Source organism: Phascolarctos cinereus, unplaced genomic scaffold, assembly GCF_003287225.1.
Source record: "Phascolarctos cinereus isolate Bilbo 61053 unplaced genomic scaffold, phaCin_HiC Scaffold_726;HRSCAF=1367, whole genome shotgun sequence".
NCBI lineage: Eukaryota > Metazoa > Chordata > Mammalia > Diprotodontia > Phascolarctidae > Phascolarctos > Phascolarctos cinereus.
The window spans coordinates 63,886,853-63,912,666 of NW_027556098.1; the positions used below are offsets into that span (position 1 = coordinate 63,886,853).

The following is a 25,814-nucleotide window of genomic DNA, read 5'->3' on the forward strand; positions in this document are numbered from 1 at the left end:
TAACTAAGTTTTCCTAATACTATTCTGCCTTGATTTTCCTCTTACCTATCTATTCAATGCTTCTTAGCCTCCTCAGTAGGATCACCATCCAGACTATACCCCTTAACTTTGGGTACACCCCTGAGGCTCTATCCTTTTCTCTTTTCATTCTCTTGGTGAACTTAAAAGCTCCTATGGATTTAATTATTATCTTAATTCAGATCACCATTAGATCAATACAGCTAGCCCCAGACTCTCTTCTAAACTCCAATCCCTACATTACCACCTGCCTATTGGACATATCAACTTTCCAACGGATACAATTCTGCTATTATCAAGGCACGTATTCAGGAAGAAAAGGCATGTGTTTAGTTACAAAAGGCATGTGACTGAAGAGAGATTTTCCTTTTCTGTGAAGTTCTTAGCATCTGGGTAAATTGTTGAAAGCCAATCTGTAGGAAACTGAACTCGGGTACCATTTTATCTTTCAAGCAATGACATGATCAAAAAATAAAAAAAAAAGTAAATCCTCACACTGGAGAAGGGAGTAAAATTAATGATGGTAGCACATCAGAAACTCCAAACTGCAACTGACAAATGGCTTTGCAGAGAGTTCTTTCCTTAACTCTCTGTCTTGCCATTTTAAACTTACACTCTCCTGTACATCATCCACTGCACGGCTTCTCTCATCATTCCCGTTGTAATTCTGCATGGCTTCAGTGTATGTCCTAAGGAAAGTGTCCTTGATCTAAAGAAGGATAGCAGACAGGCAAGGTGAGGTCATTCCACCACTTGAGAAGCTCAGTCAACAACAACAACAACAACAACAACAACGACAACAAGCATTTATTAAGTGATTACTATATGCCAAGCACCATGCTAAGTGCTGAGGACACGAAGACAAGCAAATTCATGATAACATGCTAATTTTCATTTTAAGATAAGCCCTTGGGAAAACTGCACGTGGGAGGTAGAGCCCAGGAGGAGACACATAACTCTTAAAGCTCAAGGGGTAGTCAGAGATCACTCAGCCCAATCCCCTCTTTTTTTTACAGGAAGAAACTAAGGCCTAGAAATGTTCCTTAAGGTCTTTTATAACCAGAGTTTTTTGTTTGTTTTCAATATTCTTTAAAAACAAGAATGAAGCTTGACTTTACTGCATGAATTGTATAAGTACGAATGTTTGGGACTGACAAAACAAATGGATAAGTTGGGCCCAGAATTAAACAGAAGGAGGAGAGCAGGCTGGATTATCTTCAGGAATTTGAAAAGCACCTTTAAATACTCCAAGCTTCTTCTAAAAACAAAAGTCCATGTTTTTAATACCAAAATTCTACGAGTTTTATTGTATGGCTGTGAGACATGGAACACAACAGTCTTTTAGGAACTGAAGATGAATAAAAAAGAGTGAGGAGGTGCTGGGGGGAAGGGGCACTAAGCACTTACAATGCATAATCAAAGAATAACTTCAAAGAAGAAGAGAAATTAAAAATGTCATCAGGGAAATGTACAGAAATAAAGGATGGTGCTGATGACCTAGTTAAGGGGAAAGATTATAGGTAAACAGTCCTGTTATCTTTATGATGGTGGGAGGTGAGGAAGACTCACAGTACACTTGGGTGGACTCCTGTAGCAAACTCATTGTAGAGCATGGACAAGAAGAATCTTACAGGACGGGCAGTCATAGACAGGTTGCAATTTGCATCACTGGAGGGGATATCCAAACTGATGAAATCAGATTTATTTGAGCATTTGAAGAGCATGACTTAGGAGAGGATAGTGGTAAGTGTAGTGAATTGACTCAAGAAAATGATCTATTACTGAAATAGTACCTCTTATCACCTGCCTGGGAATACTAGGGCCATGGTTCTGTCATTTATATGTGAAAAAGTATTTAATGAAGTAGAAGCAAGGGACTGTCAGAGATAGGATAGTATTTAGGGAAAGGAGAGTTTGTTGTTGAAAAGCTAAACCAAGGTCAAGGGAATATTACATTTTAAGCCAGGGACTAGTTAGTTTCTCCAACCATCTGATTTGGATTTGCGTTCCTTTCCATGGTTTCACTCACTCTTACTCACAGTAGAATTGTAAAGAACAGGTCATCTTAAGGGATATTAAAACCAGCTGTAGAAATTCCCATTGCTTCTCAGGAAGAAAAAAAAAAAAAGACCGACAGACTTCACTGACCAACATTTGCTCAAGAAAAAATGGACAAAGGGTTTTCTTTAATGCCTTTCTTTAAATTTTTACATAAATTAATTTATTAATTTTAAAATCATAAACACACATATCTATTTTTTTTACTGTTACTTCTGGGAAGATATAATATTTACAATATATCAAAGAAACTAATTTGGCTTGGCTTTGCAGCCTTGAAAAATCCTCCCTCTGTTACGTGTGCATGTGCTATATACCTATGTGTGCTTGGCTTTGCAGCCTTGAAAAATCCTCCCTCTGTTACGTGTGCATGTGCTATATACCTATGTGTGCATCTTACTGAAACAGCTATATTTTAAAAGCATATATGTTGTATATTATAAGCCTTGGCATTGTAAAGGGCTAGAGAATGACCTTTCATGATGGACACATAAAGACTGCTTAGGAGTAAATATCCAATAATTAAGCCTCTGAGCTTCAGACAAATCTGTTCATTTGAAATCATAATTTCAGCCCATGATACAGCTAGTAAATAAACTAAACTCAGCATTTTGCATGTGCTGTGCACATTTTAAGAGGTTTTAATGAATCTTCCCTTCTAAAAACAGTATGGTTCCTGTCCCCTGATTTGTATGTACTTACCTCATGGCGAAAAACAAATCCTGAGATGCCGGCCACCAGTTCAGCTAAGAACACCAGGGACAAGAACATAGCATACTGGGGGAGAAAAAGGAACAAGACCAAATGTGAAGAATTAAAATCAGGACATTTTTAGTAATAGAGATTTAGAGCTAGAAGCTGGGCAATAAATATCAGGAATAAAAAACTTTTAGAATACACATTTCTCTTTCCTGCCCAAGAGGGTATCTCCCTGAAATACTTACTTCTATGTCAAGTCATAGCTGGTGGCTCTATAGGTTTAGAATGGTGTTCAATGGTTCTACAATTTGAGCAGTCACTATGTGGTCATCCCATTGACTATATGTGTATACGTATGTCAAGCTCAAATTCTTTTACTAGATTAGCTTCATATATGTTAATGGCAAGGAATATTAATTTAATTTTTCTAAACATAAGATTTTGAGATTATCCCAACTGAAACAACAACAACAATACAGGATTAGCAATTATTGGGGCAAACAATGCAGATGGACTGATCTGAATGTAACTAGTTCATAGCTCGACTCTTCCAAATACTTTTCACATCACAATGTTTTCCTATCTCTAAGAGAATTCTTCCTGCACATCCATATCATTGTAAATAGGTCATGGACCTTACCCAGTGGGTTCTTGGAAATATCAACTCAAGTGTTGGAATATTCACCTGAAAATCTTTTGCTCTGCATGTAATGCCCACAAGCCTTTTACCAGGTTCAACTTAAGTAACCAAAGACTTTTACATTTATGACTTTGGAGCTCATATAAGAGAGGAAAACTTAGCAAAGAAAGTACTAACCCTGGAAATTCTACCTTTTTACATAGCATTAGGGGTGTATATTTGTCTTCTTGGTGGAGGATGTAGTACCTGGAGTACCTTGACCATTAAGAATAGCCTGTGTTAGACACAGATGTCAGAAGCTGAAGCTGCTACTTCTTTATAATCTATCCTACTCTTCCATCAGCTTCCTTTCCCCTCAACTAGCCAGTCTGCTGTCTGTCACTGAATTACTAGTATATTTGTTTATGGGGATAAACTCATCAAAGGATCACATAATTACGCTATTCAGTTCTAGAGCTGGGTCTAGAACCCAGGTTCTGATGGTTATACATTTCTTTTTCCTGCTCCAAAGCGAACTCCTCCCAAATATTACTTTTATCTCAACTTATAGCTTGTAGTCTTACAGGTTTGGAGTAGTGTTCAGGGATTCTATAGTTTGGGCAGGGGCTACATGGTTACATTGCATATCAGTGTGTGTATTTATATGAGTCTTAAATTCTTTTACTAGGTCAGTAACCACTGCTTTGAAAATAGTCATTTCCCTCTCCCCTTGCCCTTTTTTTGTCCAAGGTCAACCCTAGACATATTAAAAGGAAATAGTCTTATTTTTGAGAAGTACTAGATGGATAGGCCTTGCTCAGACAGGAACAGCAGTGATGTACCTCAGCCTCTAGTTCCATTTCTTGTTTGCACATTTTACTGTTAGAGAAAGGTGGACAGGGACCTATTGTTCATCCCGCCTATAGAGACTGACAACAAAGACCAAATAATAGCAACTATCAAAGTAGTTTCTTCGATGTGAACTGGACATAGTTCTGTCATCAAATAGTAGTGAATGTGATAAGGGTTAAGCTAAATCAAGCAAGGTAGGGCTGAAAGATTTGCTACCTCACCCACTCACTGAGTAGCACATTTAACACAGGCCCCATTTAATGCAATTTAACATTAAGTGGGGACCCTGACCTCCTTTCATTTACAAAAACTACTATAGTAATTTTCAGAAATGAAGAGTGTTATGAAAGGCACCTTGAGCACAAAATGTAGACAAATGGCTGGCCAAAACACTAATAATCCCAGCAGCTCACAACCCCAAAGTTTAGCCATTCTTTCTGCTTGCTCGTGTAAATACAGGGTAAATACTTGCTAGTGTAAATGTAATGTAAAAGGGTAAATATACTTTTAACATTGGTTCTGAAAGCTGGGACCTTATGACTGCAGCAAGATATGAAGCAACTCAAGTGAGCAAAGGGAAGATGAGTCTAGTGCCTCAGCAGATTCACGTTTTGTCTACTGTTTATCATTTTGCCTCTTTTCTTTCACATTTCTCTAAATATAGGGTCAGTGAGGAGTAATAAGACAGCAGCTTTTAAGGGGTGAAAAGCACAGCAGTAATTCCGGGCCAGGAGAAAGCAACCTAACATTGTGCAAACTTTCAGCCGAGCTGTGCTCTGTGACACAGCTGGATCTCCATGGCTTGTGGCTAGACAGTGTTGATTTAGAGAGGAGGGTGAACAGCCAAGTGCAGCCACAGTTGAGACGAGAAAATTGATTTCCCAAAAGGGAACAAGGAGGTCACTCCAAATGGAAGGCTGCTGGTCATGCTCCTGAGCTGCTTGGTGAAAATGTGTAATGCGGCTGAAGGAAGTTTCCAGTGTGGCACATAAAACTAGCATCAGGGCATATTGCCATGAGGTTGTAAAGGTCATCTTTATGTTCCCTAGCAACAGCTTTTGCCAGTCAGCCTCACAGAGGCAACCCACTGTTGTTTTAGCACTCTTCTCCGTATTAATTAGGTCTGGCTAAAACTGAATTTTTCCTTTGCTTTTAGCAGGGAGATAATGACTAAATGAGTCTGTGGATGTTGAAGCCTTTCTTGCCCAAAGAATCACCATTTCTCCTCTGTATGCCTTTTTAAAAAATCACTGCATAAGCAATTTCACTATTGCAGCACACATTATTGACACACTCACCAGTTTTAACATCCATGGGCTTCCACGACATGTGGCAAAGCATCCAAATAGGCCAAAAACCACAATGGTGGTGCCAGTCCCAATGAGCACATAGGGGGCATTGGTGGAGTTCTCTGCAATAAGAGAAATGTATGTGCCCAAAGTAAGCTTGCCCCAGACTCCAACTGCCAGAAGAATGACACCAGTAATCTGAAAGAAAAGGGGAGGAAACAAAAGAAGTATTTAATTAGGAAGAATAGTCAGAATTAATAGAATGAAACAATTTTTTGGAATTTAAGTCAAGGTGTCTAGGGACCTAATGGTCTGATTCCAGAATGTGCAAGTCATAATGTGCTAAGATTTTGTGACAAATACAAATTTAAAAAAAAATGCAAACCCTATACATCCAAAGCCAAACCATTATGTATGAAATTAATGATGGTTATCTAATGATTAATACAATTCAAAGCAGTGTTTCAGTTCTTAGTTTTTCAAAATACATGTAGAAATTACAATAGTCCAAAATCATCTCTCTCTAACTGCCTTCTTATACTGGGTATCTCACAATGACATATAGTTCCAATCCTGCAACACTGGTAACTTTAAAAATTCAAGACTTTCTTCTGATACAGTAGAACTGAGTTCAAATTCCAGCTTTGTAACTTACTATGAGGTCTTGGGCAGGGCAGCCAGGTGGCACAGTGGATAGAGCACTGGGCCTAAAGTTAGGAAGTTCAAATCTGGCCTCTGACACCTGCTGTATGACCCTGGGCAAGTCACTTAACTCTGTCTGCTTCAGTTCCTCATCTGTAAAATGAGCTAGAAAAGGAAATGGCAAACTATTCCAGGATCTTTTCAAAGAAAACCCCAAATGGGGTTATAAGGAGTCAGATGCTACTGAAGAAAGGACTAAATAACAACATGAGGTCTTGGGTAAGTCCCTTAACCTTACTAAGGCTGTTTTCTCATCTGTACAACAAGGCCAAAGATACTAACCCCTTGGACTATTGTGAGAAAAATGTATTTGAATGACTACATAAAAGAAAGCTACAGTATTATTATTCTTTAAAAAAACAGAATGACCAATTTCCTCTTTCAGGTTAAATCTTATTAACAAAATTACAATTACAACAAAAATTTCTTTTACAACAAAAGAATATTTACAAGCCCTATTGATAGACCATTTGGAGGGGTTTCTTTTTCTCTAAACACTACTCAATACTATAGAATTCTAGGACAACAGAAGAATTTTAACAGTCCTTCTGGACTAGGTGTAATTGTATTTGCCCAAACCCCATTTGAATCACCAAATAAGGTCCAGAGAGTGCACCTAAATTCTAGTCCATTTCCCTTTTTTATTAAGGGACAATGGTGGATACGCAAGAAGAAAGGTTGGAATGTAATTGAGAAGGTGGAAGAGGTGATATGCCATCTTTAAAAACAGATCTAAACACATAAACCGTATAGGTGGTGATGATCTGTTATTACTGATAGTGAAACAGGCATTGGAAAAAGTTAGACAACATGTTCCGTGTTCTCTGCTGACATCTAGTGTCCAAGTAGAAAACATTTCTATTTCTTTTCCCATTCATACCTACCTATTGAAGGAGAATATAAAATGTTACTTCATCTCATATATGAATGTCTAAATAATTTGGGGTTACCATGAAGGTGAGATATACTTGGGAGCCTGGATAGGAAAGAACACTCTATGTGTATGTGTGTATGTATGTATATATGTGCATATACATATATATGCACATTTCTGTGTATGCCTATGTGTGTGTGTGTGTATATATATATATACACACACATACATATATACACATATATATACACACACATATATATATATATGTATGTATATATATATGTGTGTGTATATATGTATATGTATATATATATGTGTGTGTATATATATATATACACACACATACATATATACACATATATATACACACACATATATATATATACATACATATATATACATACATACATACATACACACACACACACACACACACACACAACTACAGCTATCTCTACATTTACATCTTTGGATTTCCAATGAATTATTCTAAATCCAGATCAGTCAATGTCCTGAGTAGTCAAGAAAACTTGCTATAAGATACAGTAATTTAACATTCAACAATTCAGTTTATACACTTCATACACCAAGGGAATTCCATAGATAGAGCATACTTTAATCTCACATGGCATTTGACAAAGTCTCTCACAATATCCTTGTGGACAAGATGGAGAAACCAACCACTCAATCCACAAGTATTCATTAAGTACTTAACTGTGCTGACGCTGAGAATGCAAAGACAAAAAATGAAACAGAGACATGTCTACATATAAGGATACAGAATACATACAAAAGAAATAAAAGGGAGTTTAACTGTAATAGCAGAAGAATCAGGAAAATCTTCATTCAGAAGGCGGTATCTTACAGACAGTGATGAATTTTGCAAGGCAGGAGTGAGGGAGGGAGTGAATGCTAGCTAGCTGAGAAGGCCCCTGCAAAGACATGGAGAAAGGAGATGGACTTCACTGTACATGCATGAGAAACAAAGAGAACTCCAGTTGGCCTAGACTAGAGAATGGAGTGAAAAAAATGCACAACAAGGCTGGAAAGATGTTCACATCATATTATGTAAAGCTTTAAAAGCTAAATAGATAAGTTTAAGTTTCTGCTTTATCCTACAAGCAACAGAGAACCAGGGATTTACTGAGCTGGCAAGTAACATGGTTGGATCTACTCTTATTGAAAATCACTTTGGTAATTATGTAGAGAGAATGGATTGAAGTGGGAAGAGACTTGAGACAGGGAGATCTATCAGAAGGTTGTTTCAATAATTTAGGAAAGAGGTGGTAAAGACCTAAATTAAGGTGGTGGTTGTTTGAACAAAAAGACAGGGCTAGGTGAGAGATGCTGCGTAAGCAGAAACAGCAAGTTCTGATAACTGACTGGATATCAGGGTAAGGAGGAGTAAGGAGATGTCGACAACAAAAGGTTTAGGTAGATTTGGGACCAGTTAATTCAAATGGTTCTAAGGATGTCGATAGATGTCAACATGGAGGTAGGTCTCTAATGGAGTACTCCAGGGAGGGGAGCTTGTTCTAGGCCCTGTACTGTTATAATGTGACCTCAGATGGCAGTAAGAGAGGCACAGTGCCCACACTGAGGGAACTAACTTTTTTGCTCTACCCTATGTCAGATCACATCTGACATGTTGTGTTCACCTCTGCATTTTCAGAAAGATACTGATGAAATGAAGCAGGTTTAAGGACCAACTGAAGGAACTGGAAATGTTGAGGACAGATATGATAAGATGTGGGAGAAAGGGGACAATATAACAATCTTCAAGCACGTGAAGGGTTGTTAAATGAAGAATGATTATCCTTGTTCTCATTGGCCTCTGAAAGCCACAAAGAAACAGATATTAGAAAAATACAGGCTGAATATAAGGAAAACATTTCCTGACAGCCACATCTGCTAGAAGGTAGCATATTCCTTATCACCGGACATCTTCAAGTACAGACTTGATAACTTCTTTGAGGGTGAGGGTGGGGTGATGATACTGTAGAAAGAATTCTTACTGAGGTGGAGATTGGACTAGATGACCTCTGGGGGTCTCTTTCATCTCAAACTCTGTAAAGTTACCATTTCTGACCCAAATTTGGGAATACATGGAATATAAAGTTATACTTTATATCATCCATGGTCACTGCTGTAACATTAGTGTATAAAAATTATATATGTCAGTGAACTTACAAAAAGAGTATCCTGTATATGAAACTGCATTGAGACTTATGAGATACCTTGCATAGCTCTGGGAATCATCGGCATGGAGATGTTAATTGAATTCTTGGGAGGTGATGACATCAGCAAATGAGACAGTATTAAGGGAAAAGAGAAGAAAGCCCAATCCAAAGCCTTGGGGGACATACCCACACACAGTTAGTGGACATGACCTGAATAGAGATCCAGAAAAGGAGACTGAATGGGAGGAATCACATGGGTAGAAGAAGAACCAGGAGAGAACAGTGTCATAAAAACCTGGACAGGAGAGAGTATCTAGAAGGAATGAGTGATCAAAAGTGATCAAAAGGCTACAGAGAGTTCAAGAAGGATGAGAATTAAGAAAAGGCCATGAGATTTGACAATTAAAGAGATCAGTGATAAGTTTGGAGAGCACAGTTTCAGTTGAATTATGAGGTCAGAAGTCAGATTATAAAGAGTTTAGAAGAAAATAAGTGGGGATGAAGTAGAGCCATCTAATATGCTGGCTTTCTCAAGGAGTATAGCTAAGAAGGGTAGGAAATATACAGAATGGTAATTAGTGAGGATGTTTAGATCAAAGGATTTTTTTAATGAACATGTTTGTAGGCAGCAGATAAGGCGACAGTAGAGAGATGGAAGGGAGAGAAATGAGGGATAACAGTGGGGGCAATGGGCTAGAGAAGATGGTAGGAGATGGGATCAAGGACATATTTTGAGAAGTCTGCCTTGGCAAAGAAAAGGGCCACTTCTTGCAAGATAGAGTTGAGGAAAAAATAGAAGGAGGAGATATCTGAGTGATATGAGATGGAGAGTGGGGGGGAGCTGTCACTGAAAGGCCTCAACTGTTTTGGAAAAATTTGAGGTGAGGTCTTCAGCTAAGGGGGATGGGGGAAAGGAAGGAAATAGGTGCCTTTGAGGAGAGAAGAAAAGGTTTAGATTAGCCACTTTCCTGGGTCATCTTCAACAACATAAGTCTTCCTTGCTCTTAACGCCAAGTTGGTTTTACCCTGTTTCTTAGGTCTACAATGAGATACAACATTTGATCTTTCAATCCCCCCTCCCTGCTCCTCCTTCCCCAGATCAACACCCATGAATGGAGTCAATCTTGTAATTTGTGTGTGAATTTTTCTTTTTCATCTGCAATATACCTATTTTCTCAAGGAGATTCTCTGCTTTTGGGAATCCCAAGATCTACAGAAAGGTCATGAATTTGAAATGGGTGTTTTGTGCTTTCTGTTACTAGGACAGACTTCATAATTTCCTAAAGTAACTATTGTTGCTGGGAACTGAAAGAGACACTCATTCCCCAAGTAAGTCAACATACCTTATTTTAATGACTATACCAGTTTTTCTTCCCTAAGAAAAAAAATTACTTTTGCTTCCAATCAAAGAAAACCCAGTACAAAGAAAACCCAGCAGAGAAATAAGGTAAACCACATTATGTGGCCTGGTGAAAATACTACCACCTTAGAACTTCTAGGTCAACCACAAGTCACCACATCCTACAGAACATCCATCAGCAGCAGTGGTTGGGGTTATCACCTCTTAGAATCAAAGCACTGAGATGAGAAGAGACTTTAGAGATCACTTAATTCAACTATTTAACTGTTTTAGTTTAACATTTAGTACATGGGTTCTTAACCTTTTGTGTGTATCATGGACCCAATCTGGTGAAGCCTAAATACCACTGTAGTTTATTGCCTACATTCTTAATTGAAAGAAACTCCAAATTTCAGTTAGAGGTTTGGGAAAATAAAGATGTTTATTTTAAAAATTGAAAAAGTTATTTCCCCAAATTTATTGGTATGTTAGTTGGTTACACTTTGGGTGGGTAACCAAGAAAGGCTCGGAATACTCAAAAGGTATATACCTTTATTCAAATATAAATTTGAACCTTAAAAATAAAAGGCACTTAGTATCCTGAACATGCTGGTTTTGCTCTTTAAGTACCTAAGAAACAAACAAAACAAAGGTATAGAGGATTCAACAAGGTACCTTTCATAGTTGCATTTATATCTTAATACAGTCATCCAAATATGAGCTATTTTGTTAACTGTCATCATAAAAATGTTCCCTGTACACAAAGGTAGTATTGCCTACCCAATATAGGCAGGATGTGTGCTCTGAGTTTTTATTTTTTTGAGGAAATGGTTTGTGCTGATTCATTCACACTCTTCTGCACAGTTGTCCCTTCTGACAAATGGCCTAGAATTTCATTTATTCATTAAACCAACAAATATTTATCATGTACCTACTATGTGCTAGGCATATGTATATACAGGGGAAAGAGAAGAGATAATTCTAAGACATGATTCTAGATGAGCTTTTCATCTAAATCAGTCATCTCCAAAGTAAGAAGGTCTAGCATTCAAAGCAGAGTGTGAAAGGTGACAAGAAGGGGCATATCTTATCCTTACTATGATTGCCAGTTATGGGGCTTATCTCTAACTCAACCAGACCTAACTTTATCCACTAACGCCACTGTAGTCCATCTGTTCCCTCTGCCATGCCAGCTCTCAATCCTCCCTTTTCTGAGTCCTATGGCAGCAGTTCCTTCAGGCCTACCAGGAACTCACAGTAGCTGCCCAAGTGCCAACTGGCAACAACTTCTCTATGATTTGTGTCTCAGATCATGTCATTGCTGCAGATTCTGCAGCTCTGGCTAGTGACCAATGCTCAAGAACCCTGATCTCTCTTTTTTTTTTTCATTTTGCATGCTTCATTATATAGGACAAGTGGGCATGAATACATTGTTATCTGTACCATAGATATAGTTACTTTATCTTTTCCCCAAAACCCACTCCTCTGCCAAACTTTCCTAGGATACTGCCATTCCTTCAGTCACTTAGGTCCTTACAAATTCAGTGTCATCTTCCATTCCTCACTTTCCTTTACCCCACAAACTAAATAAGTTGCCGAATCTTGTTGCTTTTTCCTCAACATTCCTCATATATTTCTCCTCTCTGTTCGAGAAGCTATCACCCGATTACTCTCTTCTCCAAGGCATTTTACCAGATATTGGAGATACACAAATGTGAAAATGACAATCTTTTTCTTCATGGAGATCACAGCTTAGTAGGGAGATGAGATATAAATGCAAAGTAGATAAATAAAAGTCTGATGAAACAAGCACACAATAAAAACATAATTTTTCTAGAAGGAATGTCATTAAAAATTGGTTAAAATGGGCACATGTTAGACAAGTCTGCCCATCAAAACCACTTCTACTACCATCTTCTCTCAGACCCAGATGGAAAATGTCCTTTCACTTAACTGATATTGCCTCCACCCAAATTCAGGCTCTCATTACTTCTTGCCTGAACTATTCTAACAGCCTAATTCATGGTTGGGGGGGGGGCCTTTTATTAAGGGGATTTGTTCTGTGAAGTTTGGATTCAGTCAAAAGGCCACACTTGAGGACCTAGAGGGCCACATGTGGCCTCGAGGCTGCAGGTTCCCCACCCCTGGCCTAAATGATCTCCCTGCTTCTAGCCTCTCTCATTCCCAATCTATCTTTCCCACAATGACAAAATGATATTCCCAAAATGCAGATTTGAACCTATAATTCCCTCATTCAAAAATATTCAAGGGCTCCCTATTACTTCTGAGATAAGAAAAGATACTCCTCACTCTGGGTTCTGCAATATGACTCCAACCTACCCTTCAAGGTTTATCTCATATTACTCCCCTTCACCCATTTTTCATTTCAGTCAAACTAAACTTCTAGCTCTTTCCCACAGATAACTCTCTCTTCCACATCCATGCCTTTCCATAGGTAGGCTGACATTCCTGGAATGCATTCTCTGTCATTACTTCATCTTTTTCAAATCTCTAGTTTCCTTCAGAGTAATAGTTCAAATGCCACGGCCTATACCAATTTCCTCCCCTGATTCTCCTAGTAGTCAGTGTTCTCTCCTTTTTGCAATAATTTTGTAGAACTTTGTATTTACATCTCTGTGTATATGTAGCATGGAAGAGCCTTGACTTCTGTCTTTGTATCCCCAAGGCCGATCACAGCACATTTGCTGAATTGAAATTTTAATGAGGGTAGCCAGAGGAGACTTCTTGGAGGTGTTTAGATTTCTGCTAAGCAGCTAGAGGGATTTACCACCTCACAAACCCTCCACCTACTACCTCCCTTCAACTCCTGGAGCCATATCAATACTGCCACGGATGCTGGAAAGAGTATGTGTCAACCTAGCACCACTCGGCAACTCTGTAACTTTCCGAACCTTGGTATATAGTTCGTACTGAATAAATTTTCCTTCCTTATTTCATTTCTTTGTTTGTTCATTTCTTCTTCTTTCCTTCCTCATTCATGAATAGAGATAGGACATTAATGGCACAAACAAAGGCAAGGGACTAATAAAGCATGGGAAGGTCTAGCATTCAAGGACCAAGGAGTTCAAATTTTTCAAGGTGCCATTAAAAATTTCTGAACAAGGCAGCGACAATCAATTTTCTCCTCTACTCATGTCACCTATATCTTCTCTCATCCCTGACGCTCTCAGTTGAGGACCTCAATGAGGGCCAACTACAAACTACTAAGAATGGTTTTTATACCTTTACTTTAAAATGCAAAAAAACAAAACAAAACAAAAAAACCTTAACTTGTAGGCCATATAACAGCAGATGGTGGTCCACATTTGGCTCATGGATCTTAATTTGTAGACCCAATCGATGTTTCTTAGGTTTCCTTTGCTGACTTAACATTTATATGACACTTCCCTAATTGTGAGCATAGACCAAGTCTTCAGGTATTCTTTTCTTTACCTTCTGACTTGATAACTTCATAAGCCAAGGGTTTGATTATTATCTCTGTATGGATGAGTACAAGATCTAAAGATCCAACCTTAGTTTCTCTCTTGAAGTCCCAAGTCTGCATCACCAACTATGTACTTTTCAAATTAGGTATCTCACAGACACATCGAACTCAGCATATCTAAAATAGCACTCACAATCTTTCCCCCAAAAAATCTTTGTCTCTACTGAGCTTCCCTATTTCCATAAAGAGACCCACTCATGCTTCCATTCTCCCAGGTTCAAAACCTCAGCATTATTCTTGATTCCTCATTCTCCCTCACCCTATGTATCCAATCAGTTGTCTAATCTCGCCATTTCTACTTCCACAACATCTCAGCCACCTACCCTTCTCACAATGCGGTTCAGGTGCTTGTCATCTCTTGCCTGCACGATGACCTTCTAATTGGCCTTCCTGTCTCAAAGTCTCTTCCTACTCCAATCCATCCTCCCTATATTTGTCAAAGTGATTTTCCTTAAGCACAGATATGACAATATTACTTTCTTATTCAATAAACTCCAGTGGGTCTCTATTTCCTGTACAAAAAAAACCCAACAACTCTGTAATCTCTCTAAAAGAGAGATGACAGAGAGAAAGAAGAACAAAGGGCCAAAGGCTGGCCTTAGGGGATGCCCACATTTAGGATTTGGGAGAAGAAAAAACCTTCTGCCCAAAGGAGGCAGAATAAACTGTCAAGAGAGTTTGGAGGAAAGTTGAGATGGTACAGAAGCCAAGAAAGGAGAGAAAGCTTCAGTAAGGAAGATTACTAGTCAGCAGGGGATGTGGATGAGGTATATAGTTAGTGATTAAACAGTGTCAGGAAGACTGAAAACTCAATCTTGGCTTCAGTGGCATCATGTTCTGCTCCAACTAAACCAGCCTAGACATGCCCCTTTTAAATTAATTACCTTCATACTTCCCTAAAGCCTCATTTAATTATGTTTTGTACTTAAAGTATTACTATACTGGACAGCTGTTGGAGTTAAGTTCAATTGGCAGAAATATGGACATTAGCACAAAAAAAACCCTGTGTCTGATAGTTCTAGGTTTTCAACTAGATTTTAAAGGAGAGTCTTCTGCCACAGGATGTTCAGATTATATACTGAATGCTTACAGGGATTTTAAAAAATACATACAGGGCCATATGGGGTTATAATTCTAGATCTAACAGTTCACTGGTCCCAGATTCAGTATACTTAATTTCTCTCCTTATGGTAGACTAGATTCCCTTATGCCTGGCTAGCTTTAAGACTCTACTAACTGGCTAAGTGATCAAAGGCAAGTCAATTAATTTCCCTGTACCTTGATTTCCTCATCTATACCTTCATTCCAAATGAATGGACTGGAGGAAATTATGACTGAGAAAACTTCCATCTTTAATTTGCTATGATTTTATGGGAAATACCTATCATTATATAATGACCATGATCAAAAGGCAATGTGAACAGCACTATGGGGTATCTACTCTACATTAAGCATTTCACTGGTGTCCTGAGAGCTTTTAATCTCAGGTGTGTGCTTCAAGCATATAGCTAAGTGTGTCCCAAACTAGAGATGATGTGCTGAGTCCATTTTTTATATGTATGGGGGAAGGGCGGTATTTTTATATCCTAATATTGCTGAATCTATTAATTAATTCAATTAGTTTCTTTGCCGAATCCTTAGTATTTTCTAAGTAAGCCATCATGTAATCAGCAAAGAAAGATCATTTTGTCCCCTCTTTGTCCACCTTTACATATTTCATTTTTTTCTCTTGTCTTATTGATATTGTTAGCATTTTTATGTAGGATGAATATAAAAATATAGAATTTCTATATTTCAATTATTTTACATACTCATGTAAAATAACCAAGGGAAAAGGGCAAGATTTTCTTTATGTCTACATTTACTGAGAAGGCTTCTAGTGTATCTCAATTGTGCTATGTCTATACTTTGTAAGGTTTTTAATACAAATAGGCTGATATGTGATAGAGTGGCAAGACCCTCAGACTTGGTTTCAGGAAGATCTGAGTTTGAATCCTGTCTCAGACACTTACTAGCTGTGACTCCAGGCAAGTCATTTAACCTCTCCCAGTCTCAGTTTCCTTTGCACCTACCTCATAGGGTAGATGTGAGGATCAAATCAGGTAACATAAGTAAAACTTCTTTGTAAACCTTAAAGCATCATATAAGTTGTAAGCTGATGATGATTATGATGGTGGTGGTGGTGATGTATTCTGTACATTGTCAAAGGCTTGTATTTACTGAGGTAAATATGTGATTTGGTATGTTTTTTTTTTCTTTAATATGATTGTTTCCCTAATTTTGAACCATCCCTGCATCCCTTGTATAAATCCCACTTGGTTGTATAATGAATGATTCCTTGGATAAATTGCTATAGTCTGACAGGATTTTATTTAACATTTTGGAACTGATATTAATTAATGATATTTGTCTATATTTCTTCTTTGCTTTATCCTTCTATGGTTTAGGATGGTATTAGGACTATATATGTCTCAAAAAAGGAGTTTGGCCTTCAACATTATCTGAAAATAACTTGCAGCATTCTTTCAAAATCTGAAAAAGAGACGTATCAGATTTAAAGTCTGACAGAGAGACTTCCACTTCCAGGAGCCAAGATGGTGGAGTAAGAAGTAAGTTGCTATCACTCTCCCTTATTGACCTCTGAAAGCCACAGAAAATATTGCCCCAGGAAAAACCCTGGAACAGTTGAGCCAGCAGAAAGATGAGGTGCAGCAGTCCTGTAGCCCAGGAAGCTTGGGGAATTAACAGGAAAGGCCCCTCTTGCTCTGGGGGAGGGGGAGCAGTACAGGACAGGAGGCATCCCAGCAAGCCAGTGGCAAGCTCCACCTCAGCAAAACAGCAAGAGATCCTGAGCCCCAGGGTGGTGGAGCAGGCAAGCTCCAACACCCCACTCTCACCCCAAGTACCTCAGTACAGGAAGGGGAACCAGTAGACACCACCATGTGCACTGGTGTTCTCTAGCAGCCAAATCTCTCAGTGTCTCAACACAACTCTGGGAAGCACAACTCCAGAAGGCAAAACTTCAGGCTGACAGACATTCAGGTGAGCAGGAGCCAAACATTCGAGTGCAAGGCCATGTAAACAGGAGCCAAACAAATGAGTGCAAGGCCTGGGTAAGCAGGCATCCTCCAGGGGCCAGACTCCTCACCCCCACCCTGAGAGCTCCAGTGTTGCTGACCCCAGTCCAGCACCAGGTAAACTGCCAGAACCCTATAACCTCCAGCTGCCAGCACCTGAGGCCCGAGCACACAAAGTCAATGACCAAGTCCCAGGCTCCCAGCACAAGAAGCTTGGATTAGTGCACCCTGCTCTCCAGCAGGAGAGTTCAACATTTTCTAAAAGTCAGGAAATAGGCAAACACCAAGAGCAAAAAGCAGAAATGGACAATGACCATAGATTCTTATTATGGGGACCGGGAAGATCAAGGCACAAATTCAGAAGAAGACACATTGTCAATATACACACATCTGATATGAACTGGTCTCCAGCCCAAAAAGCCTTCTTGGAAGAACTCAAGAAGGATTTTAAAAGTCAAATAAGAGAGGTTTTAGAAAAACTGGCAAAAGTAATGTGAGGTATGCAAGAGAGAGTCAATAGCTTGGAAGAGGAAGGACAAAAATTAACTTGTGGAAAACAAGTCCTTAAAAAAATACAATTGGCCAAATGGGGAAAAAAAGTACACTGAAGAAAGCAACTTCTTAAAAAGTAGAATTGGCCAAATGGAAAAGGCACAAAAATTCACTGAAGAGAAGAATGCCATAAAAATTAACATGGGCCAAATGGAAAAGGAGGTTCAAAATATAATAGAAGAAAACAATTCATTAAAAATTAGAATTGGGCAACTGAAAGCAAATGACTCTATGAGAGATCAAGAATCAAACAGAAACAAAAGAATGAAAAAACTGAAGAAAACATAAAATACCCCATTGGTAAAGTCTGACAGAATTCTCCTGCAAATACATCAGGACTAGGAATTTTGTCCTTTAGTAGTTCCTTCACAGCTAGTTCTATTTCTTTTTCTGAGATTGGATTATTTAAGAATGTCAATTTAGTGTTCTATCAGTTTGGGCATTTTATATTTTTTAAAGTAATTTTCTTTCCTTTAGATTCTTAATTTTGTTCGCATATAACAGTGCATAGTTGTTCAGATAATTATTTTTATTTATCTTGGTTCCATTACAATTTAGCTTTGTTTTTTTCATTTTTTTTAAGTAATAGATTTTATTTTCTCCTCTCTTCTTTCTAAAACGTTCATTAAAGGATGATTAATTTTGTTAATTTGTTCAAAGAACCAACTTTTAGTTTTATCAGTTCTACAGTCTTTTTGGTTTCTAATAAATCTACTTTTCCTCTAATTTCAAAATTTCTTTTGTGCTCCCTTTGAGTCTATTTTTTAGGTTTCTAATTCTTTTAAATGCATAATCACTTCATTAATTCTCTCTTTTTGTATTTTGTTAATAAATATATTAGGGATAGAAATTTTCTTGTCAGTACTGCTTTAGCTGCACCCCAGAAATTTTTTACATTATCTCATCATCTTGATTACCTTTCATCTAATTGCTGTTATGATGATTTGTCCTTTGACCCATTTGTTATTTAAGATTTCAATATGTCTCCATTTAGATCTCTGCCTTCTGTTTCTATTCCCTGAATCGATTACTATTTTTATTGTGTTGTAGTCTATAAATGATGTTTAGTATTTCTGCCTTTTTACATTTATTTGAAATTTCTCTGTGTCCTTATATATGACCAATTTTTTAAAAATAAAGTTGTTGCTTAGAAATGTCTGTCTCTATATCTAAGGTGGGGCTGACAGCCTACACTTTGGAGCTTTTCTAGCAAACTCAACTGTCATAATATGGCATGGCCTTCTTTGGTGAGGTCCTCTTATAATGAAGCCCTTTTGTACTTCGATACCTAAATCCCAAAGCTTTGGATTGGCCTTAAAACTCACCTATACTTCATCTCATTTTTTCAATTCAAGTCAACCAAACATTTCTTCAATACTTCTATGTTAACACAACTGTGCTATAAGAAATATAAAAATAAATAAGACATTAGGCTCTATGAAAATCAGGGTATCTGTAGTCAGTGTGATACAACTTTATTACAAATGTACTTAAGCACCTAAGAGAGGTGCAAAGTGTTAAAATGAACAGGATCACAAAGACAGGTCATATGGGCCCTTGTAGAAGGAAACATATTTCACGTTTATTAATAGTATTTTATAGGGTGCTTTTGTCACAACCCTACAGATGTAAGCAGTGTTTTATTTTCCATGCCTGGAATGGTTTCCTTCCTCATGTCTGCCTCCTGGCTTCTTTCAAGTAATGAATAAAATCTTGCTTTGTTCAAGAAGCTTTTCCTCATTCCCCTTAATTCTAGTGCCTTCCTTCTATTGATTGTTCCTTATTTAATCAGTCAACAAACATTTGGTTTTTTTTTAATTAATTAATTTATTTTTAGTTTTCAGCATTCACTTCCATAAGCTTTTGAGTTTAAAATTTTTCTTTCCCTCCCTCCCCACAACGGAGCACAATCTGACATGGTCTCTCCACATACATTCCTATTAAACATATTTTCACATTAGTCATGTGGTAAAGAAGAATTAGAGCCAATAGGAGGAACCACAAGAAAGAAGAAACAAAACAAGGAAAAAAAAAGAACAAATAGTATGCTTCAATCTGTCTTCAGACTCCATAGTTCTTTCTCTGGATGTGGATAGCATTTTCCATCATGAGATTTTTGGAAATGTCTTAGATCCTCGCATTGCTAAGAAGGGCTAAACCTATTAAAGTTAGTCTTCGCACAATATGGTTGTTACCACGTACAACATTATCGTGGTTCTGCTCACTTCACTCAGCATCAATCCAGGTTTTTCTGAAGTCTGCCTGCTCATCATTTCTTATAGCACAATAGTTCAATAAACACTTATTAAGCACCTGCTACGTGCCAGGCACTGTGCTAAGTGCTGGGGACACAAAAAGAGGCAAAATACAAGCCCCACCCTCAAGGAGTTTACAATGGAAAGAAGGAAACAACATGCAAACAAATATATATAAAGCAAGCTATATTATTTGCATGTTGCATCCCCAATTACACTGTGAGCTCCTAGACAAGCAAGGACTGTCTGTCTGCCTTTCTTTGTATCCCCAGGGCTGAGCGTATGCTTAATAAATGTTTATTGCCTATTAGCACTATTTTAGAGTTGGGGAAACAGGCTCAGAAGTGACATTCTCAAGGTCACATGGCCAGCAGAAGGGACAGACAGGACTTAAAAACCAAGTATATGACTTAATGCACTGTGTTATACTTCATCTCCCCAGTAAGTGGAAAGAATGCTGCATTTATCTGGATTTTAAAGCCCTTGGTTTGACTCCTGGTTCTCTTACATACTAGTCGTGTGACCGTAGACAAACCACTTCCCCTCTCTAGGACCCTCATTTATACAATGGAAGAGTTGGAGTATGTGACTTCTAAATCTATGATTTTAGTTTCTCCTTTTTCTCTTTTACCCTGAATGAGTTTTTGAGCTTGTGACAGTTCTATATCATTCTTCACTCCTTTCATCTACTTTAAAAGGACTTGGTTTTCCTTATTTCTAAGAGCCTCTGGTGAAAGGCAGTATGTGTATAATATAATAACATTAGTCTTAATATATTTATATTATGCATTGTTAAATCAAGATGGATTTTCCCGAGTTACTTATTGTGTGAGCTTCCTAACCTTAATGTTTCATTTAAAAATTTTCAAAAGAGGACACAAATTATTTTATAGCTTGGCTTTTGATTTACCTTAATCAGAAGGGTTTACAAAAGATTCTTTATGTAAGTCATACAAACTGACTCCTTCAATTTCCCAACTCTCCTGGAGATTTCAAAGTAGGAAGTAAGAAACTGAAGGTTAAATCTGGCAGGATACAGTTCATAGCTCTGGTTTAACTGATTAAACAGATTTAGAAACAGACATCATGCAGGTGAATGTCTATTGGCAAGAAAGGCTAGTAAAGCTTCATAAAACGAAATTAAATGCTTAGAAAGCAGTACCTGCTGTAGTCAGTGAAAGAGCTTCAGGTCTGATATTTAGAGGGTTCTCAATCCTCTATCCCTAAATTCCAAATTGATATCCATGCTGCTTTTTAACCTGTTGGCAGAGCAGTCTCTTGGAAAATCACATTTATGGCCTAAGGGCTAGTAATCTAAACACTTGTATCATTAGTAGGCCTGCCACCTACCAACATTTCATGGTGGAGCACTGGAAATAAACAGATTTTCTGTACTCCTCTATGATTTCCTGCTCATGTGAAAACTACGTTGGATTAGGATGCCAAACATCCTAAGCTCACTGCAGCTAGCAACTCTATGCCAATGAAATACTGTATGTACCAATGACACTTTCAAGGGACAAGCAGTAAGTAAATGCTCTTGAACAAGATCTACAAATTCCATTTTCTGACACAGGAGGGCTCTGGTGATTGTATGCTCACAATCACTACTTTTCAGCAGTATAATAGTGACCTACCTTTAACTGGGGGAGGGGAAGAGGAGAAAGTCTTCATCCATATCTCAACCAAAATAAAATGAGAAACAGATTATCTGCAGTCACACATTTCTCACCATAAAATTAACAGGTAAGGAAGGGAAACTCTATTCCCTTCAAAGGTACTGCTGAAACATACTGAAGCACCCATTACAGACACACCTTAATCTCTAAATAGATTTTGTGAATACAATACCCCACTCACTCCTTTGTCTACAGGGAATAGCCTGTAAAACTCTATAGAGGGACAGATACATGAGAGCATTAAATTTTCCCACTGTGTGGCAATATTATTTCTGCCTCCATGTACTCTATTCAGATAGGGTAGTCTCATTCCTTAAGATCTCATGCTTATGGTATCCCATGTCCATCTTTATTCTACCCCAACCTGTAATTACTTCTCTTCTCATTCTAATTTATCCAAATTCTAGCCACCCTTCCAAGCTGTATTTCGAGTCTCACTTCCAGGAAGCCTCCTTCAATAACTATGACCAACAGTGGTATCTCTCCTCTTCCACATTGCTTACAGTACTGCCTATAATATACATTTTTGGTCCTTGCTTATAGTCATTTTAGCCCTTTATTATATATTATCTTATATTTTTCATGCCTTGTCTTCTCAAGCAGGTTTTAGGCTCCTGGAAGACAGAATGACTTTGTGAAACAATTACAGCACAGAGCCAGTTATGTAGCAGATGTTCAATGCATCTTAAAACTAAATTAGTTTAGTCAATTCATTAAAATTCAATTCCCTCATAAGTAGGCTACCAGTGAGTAAATTGAGGGGATTAGGACAATAAGTGGTTAATAATCAGAACTGAGGGAGCCACACTGACTCTACCTTGTGACTAGGTAGGAGCTAGCTTAGTTTCTATTCAATTATGGGTCTAGTCCAATTTCTATCTTGCGGAGCAAACTTCATTCAATTGTGGGAACTGGGAGAAAATCTTACTGTATTATTTGAACTGAGCCCTGCATGGCTGGGAAGCTAGACCACCTCTATCCACCTTCTGCTTAGAAACCCTTAAGTAAAGACCTAGGTTAAGCTGACCAAAAATTTGGTCAGATCCAAAGACTGATGCAAGGAATTTTCTCACAATTGTACATCTTCAGCAACCATTGTGTCTTATCTGAAAACTGGCTCCATAAGATCAGTTATTGTTTCCATATTCCTTTGTTTGTTTACAGACAACTGGGGACAGTGGGATACCTCCTTTTCTCATTTCAGGGAATTACACCTGTTTACTCTCCTCCTCCCAACTAGGAAAGTCCCTAATCTTTCCTCTAATTAGAAATCAGATTACCTAATGTTGTGTTTTTTCATTTTAACTAATTGATCTTATTTGATTGTTTTTAATGTATAAAAGTCTGTCCACTCCTGTATTCGGGGTCCAGGATTAGGTTGGGGAAGGTACCTGGTCTCAATATGTTAGGCAACTGGCATGCATTGCTTAATAAATCAAAATGCTTAATAACTCGATCCTTTATTTCCTTAGTCATTTCATCTTTCACTGCCATACCATCCATGTAAATTCTTAGGTAGGGCTGAAACTGGTTCTGACTAAGCTATGGAGAAATTTGATGCCCTAACCCCTTCAATTTAATTCAACAAACTATTAGGCACAACAGAGGCTTAGCTTTACAGAACCCTCCTAATTGTGCCTCCCATTAGAATGCAGGTTCCTTGACAGCATCTTTGACACTGGCTTATTTGTTTCCCCAGTGCTAAACTAACCACACTGCTTTGCACATAGCAAGAACTTAATAAATGCTTTTTCATTCACTGATCTATTCACAAAAATGCAGAGGCTTTAAAGCAAATATCTGAAAAACAGTTTCCAACATGTAGCTTTTCACAGCCCCGAGCTAGACACCCATATTCTGTGGTCAAGTGAAAGGAATTTGAGCTTTCCCCATGCTCAGGTAGGAACTGTTTGGTTGTACCATCAACTCACATTTACATGACACTTTTCCAGTTTATAAAGATTTTTTTTTCCCTCATGGAGACCCTATGAGAAAGTATAGGAATTATTTCCCATTTTGCAAGGTGCTTTTGCAACCATACTTGTGTTACCTCTTCTGGCAATTGTTCTTTTCATCCGTAGATGAAGAATCTGAAGCTCAGGGAGGTAGTCACACAGATTCATTCAGAACAAGTCTCCCTAACCTCACATAAATTACAGTTTTTCTATTAAATTCTCCATTGTCCCTGCTGCAACTATAAGGAAGGAACTGAACAACTTTATTTCTCATATGTCAAGATGGAGAAGGGAGAAGAGATTACATGAAGTTAAGCAAAGCCTGACTTTTTAAAAAAAATCTCATTGCACCACACTATAAGAGGAGGATGTCTATGACATTCCCCCGCTAGGAAAGGAAGATTAGAGGTTGCTACACAAACCATTTGCCTTATTAAGAAGTGGGTGGGGGAATGGGCAGGTTATCTGCCCTTTGGAATAGGTATGAAGAGCTATGTGTAGGGTTGGGGTATACTCAGCCAAAGTGAACTTATGTTAAATAACAAAGATGTCCATTTCCAGCAACAACAGAAAAGAAAATCTAATAATAGCTTTGCTGAAATAAATCAAAGCTGCCACCAAAAAAACCAAACAAAACCAAAGTAAACAAATTCTATATGCTTCTTTGTTTTTTATGGTGGATTAAGCTCTATTTCATAAAGATACTAATTAAATTTTACTGACAACTACATGAACAGAGGAAGGAACTCTCATTATCAGAGAAGTTAAGAGTGGGAAAAAGGATTAACAAATTTCTCATCTAGAAGGCAAATTACAGGTCATCTAACTTAACCTCATTTTACAGATGAGGAAATTTAGGCCCAGAGGGGTTAAGTGACTTGCCCAAGGTGACCATTTATTCTAAGGCAGCTGGTAGTGCCAAGGGAAGAGCACCAGAGCTCAAGTCAGGAAGACGCGAGTTCAAATGTGGCCTCAGGCAGTTACTAGCTGTATGCCTGAGCAAGTCACTTAACCTGTTTGTCTCAGTTTTCTCATCTGTGAAATGAGGGAAAGTAAGGTTTTTTTGTTCGACAGAAATAGGATTTAAAAGGATAAAGACTGAATCACTTCATTATTCTTTCCAGATTATTGATGCCAAAAAAAACCTATTAGAACTTTCTTTTTTTTAGAGACCTCATATAATATAACCACCAGTCAAAACTGGATTCTCTCTTTCTTGTTTCAAACTATATGAAAAAATGTACATAAAACAAGATGATCAGCAAGAAAAATGTATTCAACAAGCCTTTATCAAGCACACATACCTACTACATGCCAGACACTAAGTTAATCACTGTGAATACAAAGAAAAAAAGTTAAAGTCCCTACCTTCAAGGAGCTTGCATTATACGGAGACTAAATATACATATATATGTATAATATATACATATATATAAGTATATACAATTCATATACAAAATAAAAATAAGTAATTTTTGGAGGGCAGCACTAATTGCTGGAGGGATCAGGAAAGGCCTCAGGTGGTACTTGAGCTGAATTTTGAAGGAGGCTAGAGATTCAAAAGATATTGGTTAGGAAGGAGTGCATTCCAAGCATGGGAGGCCATCCAGTGCAAAGGCATGGAGACTGTTGATCGAGTGTCATGTGTACAGAATACTGAAAAGGCTACCTTGGCAGCCATGGGGTGATGATGCTGTGGTTGAAACGCCTTTCACCATGCTATTACTGCTGCCGAATCTGCAGTACTGTGGTGTTCCTGGGAGTCATGTCCTGCAGATACACACTAAGCTAGTTACCCCTTGGCTTTAGTGTGCAAAACAGAGTGATGCACATAATAAGCTCTTGCAGGTAGGTTGGGGTCAGACTGTGAAGAGTTTGAAAGGCAAAACAAAGGAACTTATATTTGATTCTAGAAATAACAGGGATGGTCAGACCTGTGCTTTAAGAGAGTCACTTTTTTTAGGCATGTCACACAGTGCCTGGCACAAAGGTGATTAATAAATTCTTGCTCACTGATTCACTTTAGTAGATCTCTGGAAGATAAAAGTAGAGAGGGAAAAAACTTGAAGCAGACAATTAGGAAGCTTTTGAAAAGTTCAGGAGAGGGAGGATGAGCGTCTAAATTAGCATGATGGCTGAGTGAGAAGAAATAGGAAGT

The 25,814-nt window shown here is 38.0% G+C and overlaps 1 protein-coding gene across 1 annotated transcript in view; it reads right to left on the reverse strand.

Moving 5' to 3' along the window:
* TSPAN7 (tetraspanin 7) overlaps positions 1-25,814 on the reverse strand; it is a 123,464-nt gene that overhangs the window by 25,486 nt on the left and 72,164 nt on the right. The window contains exons 2-4 of the mRNA XM_020979629.2: positions 5,545-5,733; positions 2,779-2,853; positions 632-727 (exon numbers count right to left, since the gene is read on the reverse strand). Of these exons, the coding sequence (XP_020835288.1) occupies positions 632-727; positions 2,779-2,853; positions 5,545-5,733 (360 nt within the window). The remainder of the gene's footprint in view (positions 1-631; positions 728-2,778; positions 2,854-5,544; positions 5,734-25,814) is intronic.